The sequence below is a fragment of the Rhinoderma darwinii genome, chromosome 9, assembly GCF_050947455.1.
Source record: "Rhinoderma darwinii isolate aRhiDar2 chromosome 9, aRhiDar2.hap1, whole genome shotgun sequence".
Lineage (NCBI taxonomy): Eukaryota > Metazoa > Chordata > Amphibia > Anura > Rhinodermatidae > Rhinoderma > Rhinoderma darwinii.
In genome coordinates this window covers 60,347,735-60,366,613 of record NC_134695.1, presented here as the reverse complement: position 1 = coordinate 60,366,613, position 18,879 = coordinate 60,347,735, and the positions used below count along the sequence as shown (strand labels likewise).

At 40.6% G+C, this 18,879-nt stretch overlaps 1 protein-coding gene across 3 annotated transcripts in view; it reads right to left on the bottom strand.

The window, feature by feature from the left end:
- Positions 1–481: 481 nt before the first annotated feature.
- The window catches only part of SPI1 (Spi-1 proto-oncogene), a 36,963-nt gene continuing 18,565 nt past the window's right edge, over positions 482–18,879 (bottom strand). The window contains exons 1-5 of one of the 3 annotated variants that reach the window (XM_075837019.1): positions 15,912–16,135; positions 4,954–5,044; positions 2,693–2,895; positions 1,309–1,465; positions 482–1,122 (exon numbers count right to left, since the gene is read on the bottom strand). In XM_075837019.1, coding sequence (XP_075693134.1) covers positions 806–1,122; positions 1,309–1,465; positions 2,693–2,895; positions 4,954–5,044; positions 15,912–15,953 — 810 coding nt within the window. In that variant the 5' untranslated portion in view covers positions 15,954–16,135 and the 3' untranslated portion in view covers positions 482–805. Of the gene's footprint in view, positions 1,123–1,308; positions 1,466–2,692; positions 2,896–4,953; positions 5,045–15,911; positions 16,136–18,879 lie in introns of those variants that run through there. The other 2 variants (XM_075837018.1, XM_075837017.1) reach the window with 2 other exon arrangements.

The following is an 18,879-nucleotide window of genomic DNA, read 5'->3' as shown; positions in this document are numbered from 1 at the left end:
ACGTCTGTGGTAATTTCCTATGGCTTTTTCAGAGTGGTGAAACAATTATTTTTATGCAAAGAAATGTTATGCAATAATTTGCTTAAAACCGTAGAAGCAAAGTTGTTAGAAAATAATCTACAATAAATACACAGCTGGAGCCTATAGTCATAACTATAGGGGCCTCAATGAGAAGATGTCACCAAGGCAGGTGGCTATAAGCCCAGAGGTAGTCCTGGTCCATCTCCATTATTGGATGTGTTACCGCCAGTATGGATCTAGTTTGTGGTAAAATGACAGTGTTCTCTTTATCTTCTAGACATTTTTTTCAATTTTTCCAGATATTTTTGGTGGAAAACTGTGGTATAGTGTGCTAAAACTAGGAAACTTTTTCTCGTGATATCTACAATTTAGCAAAAATGTCTGTCGAGGTTATGCCAAAGTCCTTTTATTATAATTAAAATTATATTACTGCACAAGAAAACCAGTCTAGAACTTTCCCTTTCAAGCAAATTAAAATATTTTATTAACATTGATAAAAAGAAATCCCATATTTTGGGTTTCTCAGATGAAATATTGTACATGATAATATTTTTGTAATAATACTGAAATTAAAATCCATTCCGAATGTTTCCTCCCCCCCGGTCTCTCGCTTTTCTGCTGCTTGCTACTAAACCACACGCCAGTCAAATGAAAAAAAATAATTACTATAATATTAATATTTACAAAGGAATGTTATCTTCTTCTAAGAAAGTTTTGTTGTCTTTCGTACCAAAGGATTGGGTAAGAGCAGATCCATGCCGTAGATGGAGTAGATGTATAAATCTCAATGATGGAAGTGCTTTCTCCCAGTGTACATTTTATGAAGAACCTCTCCACTGAACTGATAGGTCAACTTCTTCTTGACCTTCCTAACTTCTCCAGTCTTGCCATAGTTGCGCAATGCCCTGGCCATCTTTTGATAGGTCATCTTCTTACGGTTGCCTTTTTGAATGCCCCAACGATGAGCAAGGGCTTCTTTGTGCTTGGAGGAGAACTGGAAAGTTCCTTTGTCTTTATCTACCCACCAAATGCTTTCTTTCATGTCTCCACTTTGCAGGAGCTCTAGAAGGAACTGATACAGTCGAATCTTCTTCTTACTTCCTGTAAAATAAAAGATGAAAAGTTCTGAGAGATTTAAAGTTGGATATTTAAAACTCTTGCCAATAAAAGAGGACAACACCAATCAGAACCCAAGTCTGTACTGACAAGGAGCACAAACTCTGAATCACTACGGTCTACTGATGTTTGAGGAAGCAGTTTGTTTTTTTAGGACAATGTCTCTCTGACCTGATTCCCCAAGAAGCATCCCATAAGCAGAGTCTCGTGGATCAATTTCTCCATCTGACACCTCCAAAGGGGGGCTGCGCCTTTCATGGTCATCTTCCTCTGAGCTGGGTGGTGCAGGACATGGGTACGGCACACAAGCACGAGGGACATACGACAGCTTGAAAAGAACATCATTATTTCTGTGTTTTACAGATGATCTTATTTTTACATTTTAACAGCTTCTCCCAACAAATTCTGTAGTCAAATGTCAAACAAAAAAGTCATAAGTCAAATTGGTTGGTTTCCTGTTGGGAACTCTATCAGTTCCAAAAATGAACTGATCCTGATCCTAACCCTCAATAGAGAGGTGACATACAAGCACATTCACTCTCCATTAAAATGCATATACTTAGTTAGAAGTTTCCACACATTTCTTCATTTGGGAAGAAATTACCATCTATTTCATATTTATTTATTTATATATCTATTAAACGAAAGTTTAAATTACAGAAAGGCATGTAGCATTATTTAAAAGGGGGTTTTCAAAAGTTTATTATGGGGCCCAGCATTTGTATATACTGCTCACCTCTGGGTCCCGCTCCTCTATGAAAAATGGAGATCCCCTGATGGCTGTTTGGCGATTCTATACAGCGTAGTTATAGACAGATGGCCAGTGGAGCGGATTTCCATTAGTTGGAGCCCATTGTTATTTAGTACCATACACACAACACATTATTAGTAGTCGATAAATCATTTGCGTAAGCCTGATGCACATGTTAAATCCATGTGCACGGAGCTTGTATGTTGGCACTTTCAAAGTCCATCTTGTGAATGAGGTCTAAGACTGTGCAAAAGGTTGTGGACTTAGTGGCATTTTTTCAAGGCATACGTTTTTTTTCATAAATTTCAGAGGGTCTAAGGCCCCATGCACACGACTGTAAAAATCGTCCGTAATTGCGGACCATAATTCACTTCTATTGACCACGGACACCTTCCCGTATGTACCGCAAAAGATAGGACATGTCCGTTCTTTTGCTTTTTACGGGCCATGCTCCCATGGTATGGGAGCACGGGCCGAAAATGCGAGTGGCTGTCCGCGGCAGCCAGCCGCCGGCTGTGCCCGTAATCGCGGACCGTGATTACGGGCATGGTCCTGTGCATGAGGCCTAAGATAGAGAAGCTCCACTTTCCTCTATTATGTTGATTAGGTCCGCTTTTGGTAGGCAGATGGAAGATATAGTAGACTCAAGACTTCTGAGCTACAGTTTATTACCCTACTTGCATCACTGAGAAGGTTCCCCTAAGTAACTTGAGCGTTTTCAAAGAGGTTACGTAATACCTGGTTAAAGGGTTGAGCACAAGGAGAGTGGAGAAACAATTTTTTAGAATCCAAAAATCGGAGTACCTGGTGGGTCAGCGGTAAGTGCGGATGCGGTGCAGTCATTCCAGGATCCAGGACATGCATTTGTTCTAGCTCAATCTGTCTGTAGAACTGTTGTAGCTGTGGGGGTTGTATACTTTGCAGTTCTGTGAGCTGGGAATCTGGGAACCCATCAAGATCTCCATGTAAGTGTGGGGTATACTCCCAGCAATGTTCTAGGAGGGAAGCTAAGGTAGGATTAGCGATAAGTCATTTCTCATGCTCTTTCTTTAGTCTTCCTTCATATTTTTATGTTCTTTATGTCTAATGACATTTAATATATTAAAATCTATAATAATAAATTTAACCCAAAATACATCATCACTCTAAGGCTTTGCTTCTATTTGATTACTTGAGAAATCTCCATACCTAGATTTTACTGACAACCATTTTTTTTTCAAAAACGTTATTGGGTTCTGCCACCCCAGACAGCATTTACCATAAATCTTTGAGAGGTGGGGGTCCCTCTTAGGATCCACCGATTGGGTCGGCCATATCTAATAGGTGAATGAGTGGGGAGATGGAAAATTGCTTGGTCATTTTTGTGGGCTTCGATGGAGGGAGTCACATACATACGCAGCCACCTCACTGTTCAGTCCACGTCTGGAACAGGTCCCTATAGGTGGGGGTCCCACAGGTGGGACCTCCACCTATCACATATCCTGTAGATGTGCCATAAATATCTAAGGCGAGAAAACCTAAAACTAACCTTATACTAAAGATTTTGGTTGGTTAAAAAGGACCATTAAGACATTTCGGCTGTCCATTGGCGCATTTTCATGACACAAGCAAACGCGACAGATGCCAAACGAAGACAGATGTCTGTGGAAAAGTTGATCTGCCATGTTGGATTCTTTTGGTCATTGTCGGGTGCGGTTTTATAAAATCGTTCATGCCAAACAACAGATCTGTAGCCAATCAAAAGAAGCCCTGACCAGGCCACAGATTAAGGCATAAAGATTGATCAGCAATTTGTCATTATAACATGGAGGTGTCATCCAGAATAACAACCTCAACGGACCAACCATGAATGACAAGCCATTCAGAAAACAGCTATCTGAAATCCCGACTGTATGGTCAGCTTTAGACATCTACGGTATATAGCTACTGTATCTACGTATCTAGTGCCGCTAATGGATATTAGTATTACTGAGCATTGTGCCATTAGATTTGATGTTAAATTTTATGATTGCAATACTTTATTATATTGTGGTCCATCACTAACAGATTAGGGTCCACATTTGATAAACAGTTGACATCAGTTTTTAGCATAAACTGTGCCAAAAACTAGTTGAGATGTGCAATAAATATCCAATACACTTTGCAGCTTTTCTCATTACCCGTCAAATTACAAAAGTGGCTGTGGTCTCTAAGGACACATAGTTTGTCAAATGTATTAATTGAAAACATTATAAATTATAAAGGCACACATTTTTTATGCCAGTCTACACTTTCGCATAGAAGTCATAGATTTGTAATTATGCCTGTTTGCCAGGTCAAAGTTCGCCAAATGTATAAGAAGGCATGCGCCTTTTAATGGATTCGGAGAAAATCACTCCAACTACTGCCTTCACTTTTACTAGTGTAAAAAACACTAGTCTCAGTCATATACAGTATCATAGCGCTTATTCAGAGCAATGTGGGGAAACTCGGACGTGAAAAACAACCGTTTTTCACGTCCGACTTGCCCTCGTGCGGGTCTCGTTTTCACGGATCCCCATAGACTTAAGTCTATGGAGGGATCCGTGAAAACGAAAGAAAATAGGACATGTTCTATTTTTCAATGGACCCTTTAAAGGGTCTGTTGAAACAACGGCCATGTGAACGGCCCCATTGAAATACATTCGTCCGTGTGACGGCCGTTGTTATAACGGCCGTCACACGGACGTATTCAATGTTCGTCTGAATAAGCCCCAACTGAAATGTATCACCATTACCGTGGTTAGTCTCTAATAAAGACATAGTAAGTTATTATTTTGCATTAACCGTGATAATTTCTTCAACATCCTAACTACCAGCGATAAAGCACTGGCACGATAAAAAATACACTAGTGATAATGTCTATCTTTGTGTAATATAACATTTTATTAGGTTTTGAGTTTTTAAGCATTGTAACCAGTATGCTGGACCATGCTGAACGTGATCATTGTCATATCTTGAATACTTATAACTAAATTTGACCCAAGACAGCTCGATAGTCAAGTTGTATACAGGGCGAGTATAATCTTCAGATATGCAATACTTACCATGGCTTTCACTGTCACTGAGATACTGGTAATATTCCGGGGGTGGACGGTACACCTCCGACTCATAGGGAACCAGCTCTTCTAGATGTGTCTGAAAGAGAAGGATAGAAAAACATTAATTAATAAAGGTCACTCATAGATGACAAAAAAATACATCATTCCTAGATGCCTACATCTTGTTCCTAAAATTCGGGACTATGAGGTTTTTCAGCAAAGTCCTATATTCAAACTTCTCTGTTGTGTGGAGAAGATTGTAACCTAGTTGGGGTCATTCACATGAAGATGAACTTGTAAAATAATTGGAAGTCAATGATGGATGATCTAGTGGGATATCTGGGAAATTATGACGTCATGACTGCTGGTACAAAACCTTGAAGATCCCATAAAGCCAAAGAGGTCCCACCAGCACCCAACGGCTCATCTTATGTGGTACAACACTTATTAATCATGCGTACAATGAGACTATAATTTAATACCAAACGAAAGAATTTTAATATTTATATAGTGCCATGGCTTCACGCCATTGGCGGAAACAATGGACGGGACTTGTTGGAATTTATCTGTCCAATCTTGTTGTCTATCCTAGAGATAAGTGGCACCAGTGATGTCTGGTAGCCACTTATTTCAATGTATTCCATAAAAATGATATGGATAAAATTCTGAGGCAAGCATATATATTTATGAGGGAGTCATAGTTGATCGCAGGAGGCATTGATCTCCACAGAATGCTTGGTTAATTGATAAATCAGAATAGTCAAGAAATTCATGCCGAATCCTTCCTCCGACCATTGTGCCAGGCAGGTTCAGTGTTGGACTATGCAAGATGATTGGGAACCAACCTTACATCCATTAAATGGCTATTTTGAAAATGTTAAGTTGGGTACCCCCTGTACATCATACAATATGGATCCCAGTTATGGAAACAGTTCGAGATGTGTCTAGGATATTTTAACCATGATATTTTTCCGTGCTAGTTGCAGATGATACATAGAGATCAGAGGGGGCACTATAGCAAAATTCAAACTGAAGCCTCCGTCCTCCACCAACACAAGCTTCCATACTTGGACAGAAGAGTCCGATGCTTTTTCCAATCCATTGTAGGAGAGAAGGACAACACAAACTTCAACCTGACAAAACAATCCTTGATTTCCAATTATTGCACTGATCTGAACAAGTTTACACCACCAGTGAGGCGGAGGAATCGGAGCGACCAGACCTCAGACCCCCCTTTCCATTGGCCCCATAGCAGCCACAGGGGCTGCCTATATGGTATATATCCTTGTTTAGCTGGAATTATCCATTCAGTAGGTCATGTCCTAATATCACTATGTTCAACTGAACGTATCAATAAAAATAATATTTTTTAAATGTCTACAGATCCTTCAATGCAAGACTTCATAATAAATGTTCAGTCAAACATTAAAATCACTGACAGATGTAATAAATGACACTATATATCTCATTACAATGGCACCTGTCATATTCAATTCTTAGTACCTACCAAAAGTGGTCCAAATAAGGACAACCAGTAAAGTGACAACAGGGTCATGGGCGACAAGGCTCAGTGATGCACTTGGATATTGAAGGCTAGACCGTCTGGTCCAACACATGAATCACATTTTTTTTACATTATGTAGACGGCCGGATTTGTGTGCGTCGCTTACCTGGGGAAGATATGGCACCAGGATGCACTATGGGAAGAAGACAAGTCGGCAGAGGCAGCGTGATGCTCTGGGCAATGTTCTGCTGGGAAATCTTGGGTCCTGGCATTCATGTGGCTGACACATACCACCTACCTAAACATTGCTGCAGACAAGTACCCCCCTTCATGGCAACGGTATTGCCTAATAGGCGTGAACTCTTTCAGATGAATAATGCCCCCGCCACACTGCAAAAATTCTTCAGGAATGGTTTGGGGAACATGACCAAGAGTTCGTGTTGACTAGTCCTCCAAATTCCCCAGATCTCAATCCGATCGATTATCTGTGGGATGTGCTGGAAAAACACGTCCAATCCAAAAGATGATCTACTGCTAATGTCTTGGTGCCAATTATGGGAGCTGTTTTGGCGACACATATGGTAGACCTACACAATATTAGGCAGGTCGTTCTGAATGCTGTATATGGTGTCCTGTGAAATTACTGGTAGTTAGACAGTATGTCTTTAGTATTAGGGTCCAAGAGATTTTAGCTATGCCTCACTTTTCTCCTAAATTGGAGATTAGGGCGTAGGTGACCGCTCTATACTTATTAACCTAGAATTTTATTTGCTCTTTACAAATTTTGTTCACTGAACGTACTCATGGTTAAAATCCAAGGGGACACTTTCATCACAGGAAGGGATGAAACTAATACCCACAAGATCTCCTGGTGTTAAGGCCCACCACTCTACACCTCTATGGTGTTGTCTTCTAATGTTTCTGCAGCTGAGAATCTTGGCACAAACAGCAATAAAGTTTACATTTTGCTTATCACACCATCAGTCTGAACTCTGGGGAAAGGGTCTGCACCCACCTCCAAACCTTATTTACCTGGGGTTCTGTGGTGGGCTATTTCTGACTTGCTTCGGTCTGCATCTGTAGAAAAACTACAACTCCCGACATGACAAAACATGCTGGGAGTTATAGTTTTGCAACAGAAGGAGACCCACAGGATGGAGACTACTGCTCTAGATTATGATAACCTCATCATTTACACTGAGTTGTGTCACATTTACCATGTCCTTGGTATAAATGGATACATTCTCTGCTAGATATTACAGGTATTGCTTATTGCTGTGTGCTTCTTTATTTAAAGAAATTATATGAGATTTGAAAAAAGGGTCTGTTTTGGTTTTTTTCTTCCAGAAATAGCTACACTCTTGTCTGTGTCAGTCGTTTTTACTTGAACTACAATACCAGACACAGCCAGTGGACAAAAGTGGCGCTGTTTCTGGGGAAAAAAAAAGCACACCCTTTTTCTAATCTCATACATCCCCTTAATAAAAATAGAGTTTTTCTTTAAAAGGGACAAATATTTAAAGTACAGCTTACCTTTAAACTACTAATAAATTAAGGATTCTAGTGACTTATTCCAAAGATGGTGTTTTACGTTGGTTCAGAAAACTTCTTTGTTTTTAGCAAACTGTCATTTCATCTTGGAGGGGGTGGCACAATTTTTCATGGATTTCTCAGTAAGGCCCCATGCACACGACCGTAAAAAATCTTGAACCCGCCCGGTTGTATTGGCCGCGGACACCTTTCTGTACCTCTACGGATGGGTGTCTGTGCCGTAGAACCGTGCCGGGAATTATGAATCATGTCCTGCTTTTCGTTTTTTACGTGCCGTGCACCCATACTTTGTTTGGTGCAACTTTATAAGTAGCTTTTATTTAAAAATAATCTAGTTTTTGAGATACAGCTGCTTTGTAATCTTTATATAGAGCAGCTGTATCGTTTACTAAGACCTGAATCCGTCAATCCGGCGGACCTGACGGGTTCAGTGTCAGCGGGTCCTGCGTGTTTCTGACACGCAGGATCCACCTGTAATCTATCACATCTAAGTTATTAAATCGCTGACACTGAACCCGTCAGTGCCGCTGACCTGACGGGTACATGATTCAGCGAGCAATACAGCTGCTCTGTATAGAGAATACAAAGCAGCTGTACCTCAAAAAGTAAAAAATTTTTATAATAAAAACGAATTATAAAGTTGCACCAATCACACTGGTTGACCTTTTAATTAAAAAAAAAATCCCTTTCAAAGGTTTACATAGCATTTAAGCATTTAGGTTTCAGTAGTTTATAAGGAAGGAATTTATTTTAGATGTGTTTTTAGAGTTCCTGTTATCATTAGATTACTAATGTATGCAAAGGGAGTCATTACACTTATTCTACTGCAACTATGACATTGTCAATCAAACAGAAACTAGCCTGCTGAACAGACTGTATGACTTCACTGTGCTTCCATTATGACATCACCAACCAAGCAGAAACTAGCCTGCTGAACTGACTGTGTGACTTCACTGTGATTCAATTATGACATCACCAACCAATCAAAAACTAGCCTGCTGCACTGACTGTGTGACTTCACTGTGATTCCATTATGACATCACCAACCAATCAAAAACTAGCCTGCTGCACTGACTGTGTGACTTCACTGTGATTCCATTATGACATCACCAACCAATCAAAAAATAGCCTGCTGCACTGACTGTGTGACTTCACTGACTCTCTTTATAACTTCATCAACCATTATAGAATTCATCTGCAACATAGACTAAATTATGCTCCCTTTATGTCATGACCAACAAATCGCAAACTAACCTTCTACATAGACTCTATGACTTCACTATGCTCTCTCTGTGGCATCACCAACCAAATCAAAAACTCATCCGCTACAAACAGTAGACTGAGTGACTTCACTATGCTTCCTCTAAGACATCATCAACATATCAGAAACTAACTAAAGCCTCATGCACAGAAACATATTTTTGTGGCTGCAATTCACCCGCAAATCTGCCGGTGAATTGCGGACCCATTCATTTATATGGGCTCATGCACACGACCTTGGTTTCCACAGTCCGTAAATTGGCCGCAAACCAGGACCGCAAAAAGATAGGACAAGTCATTATACGATCCGGGTTTGTGGTCCGGGCTCATTGACATCAATGTGTGCACGGACGGGGAATTGCGGGTGGCCCGCGGATGAGACTCTGCGGCCATCCGTGCCGCAATCACGGTCCATGCACATGGCTACAGTTGTGTGCATGAGGCCTTACTACAAAGAATCTAGGGGAGACAGTATAAAACTAGATCGGAAACTGCGACTTATTACAGTGGCACACGCTGTATAATAAATTTAGCGCATCTTACTAGACATTTCAGACATTTTTCTCTTACTTATGGAATTTGAGTACCTGTGACTGCCAATCTGCGGCTTTGGATGTCTCCTACAAGAGGTATTTCTCAATTCTCTCCTACTCTGGTTTTCTATTCACTAGGAATTATGTATTAAGTATAATTCCAAATAAAATAATGCTGTTGTCCATAGCAAATTTTGCCAAAGAAGGTGAGAAAAGGGGAGTAAGTAATTTGCTGCAATAGACAACGTATCAAGGCCTATTCCATGTGAAGCCAATTAAAAAAGTCAGCATTTTTGGAAGGTATAGGAAAATCTCAGTACCAGGAAGAATCCTAAGCGAGCACAGAGAACATACAAACTCCATGCAACATTGCCTGGCTCATATTCAACCCCAGGACCCCAGGGTGCAGGTGCGAGCCGCTGTACGAAACTGTAAAATATTATAACTGCGATCATGAAAACCTACACAAGCTCCTCCTGCTTCAAAAACATTATGGACGCGAAGAAAAAATTTATTTTTACGCACAGTTGGAAAGATAGTCGCACAGGCTCTATAGTAATGTATGGAACCTGCTTACTCCTCTATCGCCTCCTCTCTCATATAAGGTTTGCAATTGAACGTAGCGCAGTGCTTGATCTAGGGCAGCCTGGGCGTGAAAAGCTAGAAAAATCTGTTAAGACATTACTGTGAGTATAATCACTCAGTCCATTGCATGTATATGATCCCAGTGGGAGTTGTATAAATTTGTATGCGGTGAGCTCCCTCATATGAGCTGCTTGGTCTGCCTCTATAGTAGGTATTCCACCGGTGCTGCGTTTATCAGAATATGAGACATACATTTCCTATATGTCTATCTATCTATCTATCTATCTATCTATCTATCTATCTATCTATCTATCTATCTATCTATCTATCTGTCTGTCTGTCTGTCTGTCTATCCATTAATCTATCTCATATCTATCTATCTATCTATCTATCTATCTATCTATCTATCTATCTATCTATCTATCTATCTATCTATCTATCTATCTATCTATCTATCTCTCTATCTCATATCTATCTCTCTATCTTATATCTATCTATCTATCTATCTATCTATCTATCTATCCAGTGGCATAACTACTGCTGCTATGGGGCCCGCTGCATGTGGGGGCCCGTGCCGCCCTCCGGCACTGGCACCCCCCCCCCCACCATGGCCGGAGGCTCCGTTAGCTTCTGATATGGCTGCTACAGCGCAACGCCACTGAAGGGGTTGTTCCTACAAAAGACATGCATCCCCTATCCACAGGATAGGGGATACATGTGGGATCGCTGGGACGCCCAGCGATAAGTTCTTCATGACAAACCTCGGACTTCCAGAGTCTGTCGGCAGCTCCATAGAAATGAATTGTGCAACGGTCGTGCGTGTGCGCATGCGTGACCAGCTCTCCTTTCATTTTTGTTGAACTGCGCAGACCAGGGAAGTCCGAAGTCCGTCATGGAGAACTTCGGGGGACTTTCGTTCCCCCGTTCTCCTTATCGCTGCCAGCGATCACACATGTATCCCTTATCCTCTGGATAGGGGGATTTATCTCTTTTGTAGGACAAACTATAGGCCGTTTTTTGGGGGGGCTTGGGGGCGTTATCTACAGGGAGGGCTGTATGGCGTTATCTACAGGAGGAGGCTGTATGGCATTATCTACAGGGGAGGGCTGTATGGCGTTATCTACAGGGGGCTGTGTGGCGTTATCTACAGGGGGCTGTATGGCGTTATCTACAGGGCGACTGTATGGCGTTATCTACAGGGGGGCTGTATGGCGTTATCTACAGGGGGGCTGTATGGCGTTATCTACAGAGGAGGGCTGTATGGCGTTATCTACAGAGGAGGGCTGTATGGCGTTATCTACAGGGGGGGGCTGTATGGCGTTATCTACAGGGGAGGGCTGTATGGCGTTATCTACAGGGGGGCTGTGTGGCGTTATCTACAGGGCGGCTGTATGGCGTTATCTACAGTGGGGCTGTATGGCGTTATCTACAGGGGGGCTGTATGGCGTTATCTACAGGGGGAGGGCTGTATGGCGTTATCTACAGGGGGGCTGTAAGGCGTTATCTACAGGGGGCAATGTATGGCGCTATCTACAGTGGGGCTGTATGGCGTTATCTACAGGGGGGCTGTATGGCGTTATCTACAGGGGGAGGGCTGTATGGCGTTATCTACAGGGGGGCTGTAAGGTGTTATCTACAGGGGGCAATGTATGGCGCTATCTACAGGGGGGCTGTATGGTGCTATCTATAGGGGGCGCTGTGTGGCAGAATCTACAGGGAGGCACTATCTACAAGGGGGGGTTGTGTGATACCCAGGGGAGGGCGGGCCCCAGTCAAAATTTGCTATGGGGCCCAGTCTTTCCTAGTTACGCCCCTGTATCTATCTGTCTGTCTATCTATCTGTCTATCTATCTATCTATCTATCTGTCTGTCTGTCTGTCTGTCTGTCTATCTATCTAGCTATCATAAATTTAGATGTGACAGGCAGGACCAACTTTCAGCCAAGCCATCAGTCCAGCTGACCTGACGGAATCAGCTTTGACAGCAGGATATAGCTGCTATGTATACCGGATACATAGAAGTTGTATCTCAAAAAAAGTAATTCAAAAATATATATAAAATTTTCTTAAAATCAACTAAAACTTTGTTTTATTAAAAATATGAGCTTAAAGGTGTACATATCTTTTAAGTTTAAAGTACGACAAAACAATATTTTTTCTAGACACAGAGAAAAGCCGACATTGGGGCATCTCTGACACTTAGTTCTGTGGATGGAATATTTACTGAGGTCCAGGGTCTTGTGATTAGTTACCAGATTTGACATGTTGTGTGACTCACATTTGGGATAACCATACTTACCCCAAAATTTAAAAAAATCATCTCAACACCCTTATTCATGATGTCACGATGTGCTGACTGCTTTCCTGCTCCCTCCTGATAACTTCTCATCTACCCCCATTATTAGCTGCATCGCTCTTTCATGTTACGGAAGTGATTTGGGAAATAGGTAAGAAAGGTTTTATGGAAATCACCAGTGCACAATGCTGTCAAATCCCCATGACAACCACAATGCCCCTGTGGAAACCACAGTGCCCCCATGCCAGCCACAATGCCCTTAAAGGCTATGTTCACCATTTAAATAATTTTATTTATTTATTTTTTATTTTTTATTTTTAAATCTGTGTGTTTGGTGCAACTTTTATAACTTAGATGTAATCATAACGCAGGACCTTCTGTCACTGAACCGTCAGTCCCACGGACCTGATGGATTCAGGTCTCAGTGCACTATACAGTGCTCTTTATACAGGATATGCAGCTGTTACTCAAAAAGTAAAAATAATTTTTAATAAAAAGTATTTAGAAAGTTGCATAAAACACATTGATAGACATTTTGTTATTAAAAAATAAATTAAAAAAAATACAATTTCACAGATATATGTAGCATTTAAAAGCCTTTATACCAGCCCCAGTGCCCCCATGATAGCCACAAAGTTCCCAGGAAAACCACAATGCCCCTTTTGCATCCACTATGCCTTCCAATTACTAACCACAGTGCCCCCGCCACCCGAAGGAAATGCCAACATTTCTGTGCTGCCAATCAACCTTAGCTTCCATAGTCACATGCCTACGTGTATAAGGCCAGGTCAACACGGGACAGGAATGCTGCAGACTTTCTGTTTAGAAAATCTGCAACAAATTAATTTTCACATGCTGCTGAAGATTTTACAGACGGAAATCAGAGTATTCTGCGGAATTTCAAATACTCAGCATGTTTATTCTGTTATGGATGTTCACTACGGATCTCACCCTTTTCTATGTAGAAGGGGCAAATTCACAGAAAAATATGCACATAGCACAAGCTCCCCTTTGAGCTATATACAGTATAATAGTCTCCTATGAGCTATATACAGTATAATAGTCTCCTATGAGTTATATACAGTATAATAGTCTCCTATGAGCTATATACAGTATAATAGTCTCCTATGAGCTATATACAGTATAATAGTCACCTATGAGCCATATACAGTATAATAGTCTCCTATGAGCTATATACAGTATAATAGTCACCTATGAGCCATATACAGTATAATAGTCTCCTATGAGCTATATACAGTATAATAGTCTCCTATGAGCTATATACAGTATAATAGTCTCCTATGAGCTATATACAGTATAATAGTCTCATATGAACTATATACAGTATAAGTCACCTATAAGCTATATACAGTGTAATAGTCTCCTATGAGCTATATAGAGTATAATAGTCTCATATGAGCTATATACAGTATAAGTCACCTATAAGCTATATACAGTGTAATAGATAGATAGATAGATAGATAGATAGATAGATAGATAGATAGATAGATAGATAGATAGATAGATAGATAGATAGATAGATAGATAGATAGATAGATAGATATTAGATAGATAGATATTAGGTAGATAGATAGATAGATAGATAGATAGATAGATAGATAGATAGATAGATAGATAGATAGATAGATAGATAGATAGATAGATAGATAGATAGATAGATAGATAGATAGATATTAGATAGATAGATATTAGGTAGATAGATAGATAGATAGATAGATAGATAGATAGATAGATAGATAGATAGATAGATAGATAGATAGATAGATAGATAGATAGATAGATAGATAGATAGATAGATAGATAGATTTTAAAAAACAGCTATATTTTTATATATCTCACTTAAAAAAATAGCCTCAAATAGTCCAAATAAGACGCTAGGAATAATTATTGGGTTCAGAGGCGTAACTTGAAGCTTGTGTAACAGGGCCTTTGGGCTCCCTCATGACTGCTACCTCTGCACCCCCTATAGCTTTGCCTTTGCTCGGGTGTGTTTTATCAGTCAGTCATTCACGCCGAGTCTTAAACACCGAGAAATATGATAAACTGATAAATAATGCACATAAATTACATTTACTTTAAGAGACTTTGTCTTACACTTTATTTTATTGTAATGTTTGATCACTGTTTTCTGCTGTAAGGAATACATTGTCAGAAATGTAATAAAAAAAGATCGTTCAGATACGTATACGGTTAGAATGATAAAATAGACCGATTTCAACATATCCTAGAACTTGTCACATATTTAGACATTTCCTTATTTGTTTCTGTGGCTATAATCTGATCTTAGAAACTTATAGAAACAAGTTTAAGCCTCAAATATTTTTGTACATATATATATATATTGTGGTAAGAGGACTCGACTCTATCTGTCCATAGATTATTAATATAGGGGCTCCGCCATTTATCTTGATACCATTGTGACCATATTACTGATATTGTTCTAATTACATGAATAAAAGTGGACACGGACCGAAATACTTCCCCCAATGAAAGAAACAATTGTATTCCATATCTATCTCTTCATATAATACCTATGACGTGCAAAAAAATGTTGCTGCTATGAGAATGGTAATGATAAGAACTATCTCTTTACCTTTAATAGGACATTTCTGGTCAATTTACCATAAATGATTCAATTTTGGACCAGTTAAACCAATGGGGGTTATTTCTCCAATCATTTATCATTGGTAACTACAATATATTAGTTAGAGGAACAGCTTTCGGCACAGTATCCCATGGGAAACATCTAGAAACCGAGCCTTGAAATTGTAAGCTTGGTAGAACAAGGTAGTAGACCCTGTAAAGTTCTCGTGTCTACCTAAAAATTTATGCAAAGTTATAACAGAGAACTGTAATAGTTAAAAAAAAAATTGGGATACACCTAAGAATATTGCAGGTCTCAAAAATGCAACTATTGACAAAGAATAACTTTCAGGTGGCTATGAACAGGACAATATAGATAATACACCTCGCAACGGTTGGAGAGCCCCTCAAGTCTACTTACTCCGACCATAGAAGCCAATAATTATCTGAAAGCTAAACCCAGTCCTTCATTAATAATATATCGAGGGGGTTTACACACATTTCTGCTCTCTGCCTCGTACCCCGGGACAGAGATATAGATACAAATCCTTAAAAACATATCTCTGGTATCTTCTGGAGAACCAATCCCTAGAAAAGGCCACCAAGATCTCTAGAAAGGATAGTCAACTCACCGTGACGAGTGTATACCCATCCATCCTGCTAGCTGGCAACATCCACAGATCTGGGATCCAGGATCTTCTTCTGGACTCAATGACCCTTTAAATTGACTCTCAACAACCCTGAGAGCGACACAGTGGGCAAAAGAGAAGTGTAACTTTGATGACCCCCCCTTTATGTGTGTGTGACCAGTGGAAAATGCACACTACCACTGATAATGAAGTTTTTCTTTCTTTCTCAATGCAAGTTCCTGATTTGCACTGTACAAGGCAGGGAGCTGGTCATATATACGTAAGACTTCACTGCATAAATCTTATGGGCACGTCACAGGAAATATGTCCTTTCTGTTTGTGGGCAACCAATCCTTCCTCCAGGTTCTGGCTATAAGAAGAAGAAATCCTGGCCTCAACTTATTCTGAAGATGTTCTTCCCTTATGTAGATCGTGCACAGACAGTCATTACAAATCCAACTAAAGGGGGCTACATCATGGCAATGCAGATTTTCAGGGGTAATGTACACCCAAGGTTGGTGGTCCAGTTGGTGGTCCAGTGTTAGTCCGTAGTAGTGAAGGGACAAATGATGTCTTCTTTGGATGTAGCTATATAATGTATATGCCATGCAGGCCACTGTGCGAAATGTGGAGGGTGAGCAATGCTTTACTTAATTCTAATCTGTTCTATCAGACAACCAAAAATGTCACACATTAAAGGTCCTAAGACACGGGCCGACATGGGCTGTGAAAACGAGCGCCAATTAACGAGACAGCTCATTGATTGGCGCTTGTTTGCTGCTTTCACAAGGAGCAATGATTGGTTATGTATGGGGACGAGTGGTCATTACTACAATCACTCGTCCCCATGTATTTCTAGCACAGAATTGCAAAAAAAATATGGAATTTCAACAGACAAGGGCACTCTGAGAGTATTTTGGGCCCCCAGGCAATAATGGTCATAGACCCCTCACCAAGCACCATATAAAGCACTAGAGCAGGGTCAACAAAATGCATTTGAGCAGCATTTATCTCATGTACCACTGTAATGCATCTCACCGTTGGCCCGTACTAGTCATGGTCCCTTGGGAATTGCCATAATGCCGAATAGTCAGTTCACCCCTCCATAAGATCGAGCAGAAAACCAACTATGATTAAAAATGTATATTCTGTATTCGCTCTGTCTTCTTAATTTCTTCCTGGAGGTTCCATACCCTTACAAAAATATTTGATAATTCAACATGTGTCCCGTTTAAAGGAATTTTGTTTTCCTGTATACAAGGTTCCATGTACTATACAGTCATCCCCCACAACTTTTTTGTGGCCCAAGGAAACGGGCCCAGATCTTGTTGGCCTCACACCCTTTCTCCATATGGAATGTGACCCTATTGAGAGCCCTCCCCCCCCCCCCCTGCAAGTAGCATAGGGAGGAAGGAACTGTCCAGATGGTCAAATCATCCTTCTCTCCTACATGTCATGGGAGGATTTCCTATCTCCTGTTGGTGAGTTGTGTTGGTGTGAACAAGCACTAGGAGGGGACAATTTTTTCATTGTGGTAAGACCCTGTCAATATTTTGTAATAAATCTATTAATTTCTATTAATGGGGTTTTCTAAGCCCTAAAAATAATAGCCATTGTGTCCGAAATACCTAAAAAAAACAAAATTTATCATACTTGCCGTTAAAATGTTGGCAGTGTGATGAAATGTCATATATGGACACGTGACCATGCAGCCAATCACTGGCCTCAGTGGCCCTTTGCCATATACCCACTGAGACCAGTGATTGGCTGCAGCGATCACGTGGGTATACAAGCACGTCATCGCTGCAACCAGGTCAATATATGGGGAGGGCCGGATCTGCGGTGCTGGGATCTGTCGGGTAGGTAATGCTTCTTTTTTTGTTTTATTGCACCCCCCCCCCCTCCCTTGGTCATTTTTTTTTTAAAGTCGGAAAACCCCTTTAATGTACCATCTTATGGAGATACTTCAGCACATTATAATTAAAAAATAAAATGATCAAAAGTAAATATACAATAAAGCAGAGCGGATCTGTCTCCTGGATAAGCACATTCACTTTTCTATTAGCCCAAACGGCACATATTGTGCAGATTGGCTAATAGTTGGAATCTGCCTTGCATAGGACAGCATATTCAAATGACCAATCCAATTAAATAGGAATACAAAAGAAAAGGGTTAAATAAAGCTAAAAATATGAGAAAAAAAGCATACAAAAATATAAATGATAGTAAAGTGACTGAAAAAGACTCTGTCACTAGTTTAGTAATGCCCGATCTCCTAGCTAATCTGATAGGCGCTGTCACACTGATAATGATAGTTAAAATTGTGTCCCAAAACGTTTATTATTTGCAAAGTAATGAGCTTTTTTCTAAATATGCAAATGAGTATTTATTAGACAAGTGGGAGGTAACAGCAGCGATTTTCCTGAGGTGGAGCCTCCTCACAGCCTCTGACGCTGTCCTATCAGCATGAAGCTGCTTCACACAGTGTGAGAGAGTGAGGCTGGAGGGAAGGGGGATCACTTCAAACCGCCATATCTCGGGCTGTCGACCACATAGAACAGCGGTTCTGGTGACATATGAAAGAGGAGATTCTAATCTTTCATATGACACCAGGACCGCTAGATGTGACACAGCCAGAGAGTCGCCTCGCCTCGCTGCAGGACAACTGTCCCGTACTGTAATCATGTTTTCAGTACGGGACAGTAGTTCCACGGAGAGGCAGGGACTCCTAGCATCGTACATAACTATGATGCTAGGAGCCCGGCTCCCTGCACTGAGTTCGGTCCGGTACTTGCAGCCGAAATACGTACGTCCATTACGGACGTTAATGTGGTCGTGTGAACCCAGCCTTAGGGTTTTTCCTGGACGTCCTTCAGGCAACATGGAAGTGTTAGTTTTAATACGACCCCTATTGGAGAGAAGATAATAGATTAATTAGTAACAATCAAAATGTGATCAGACTCCTCTATAA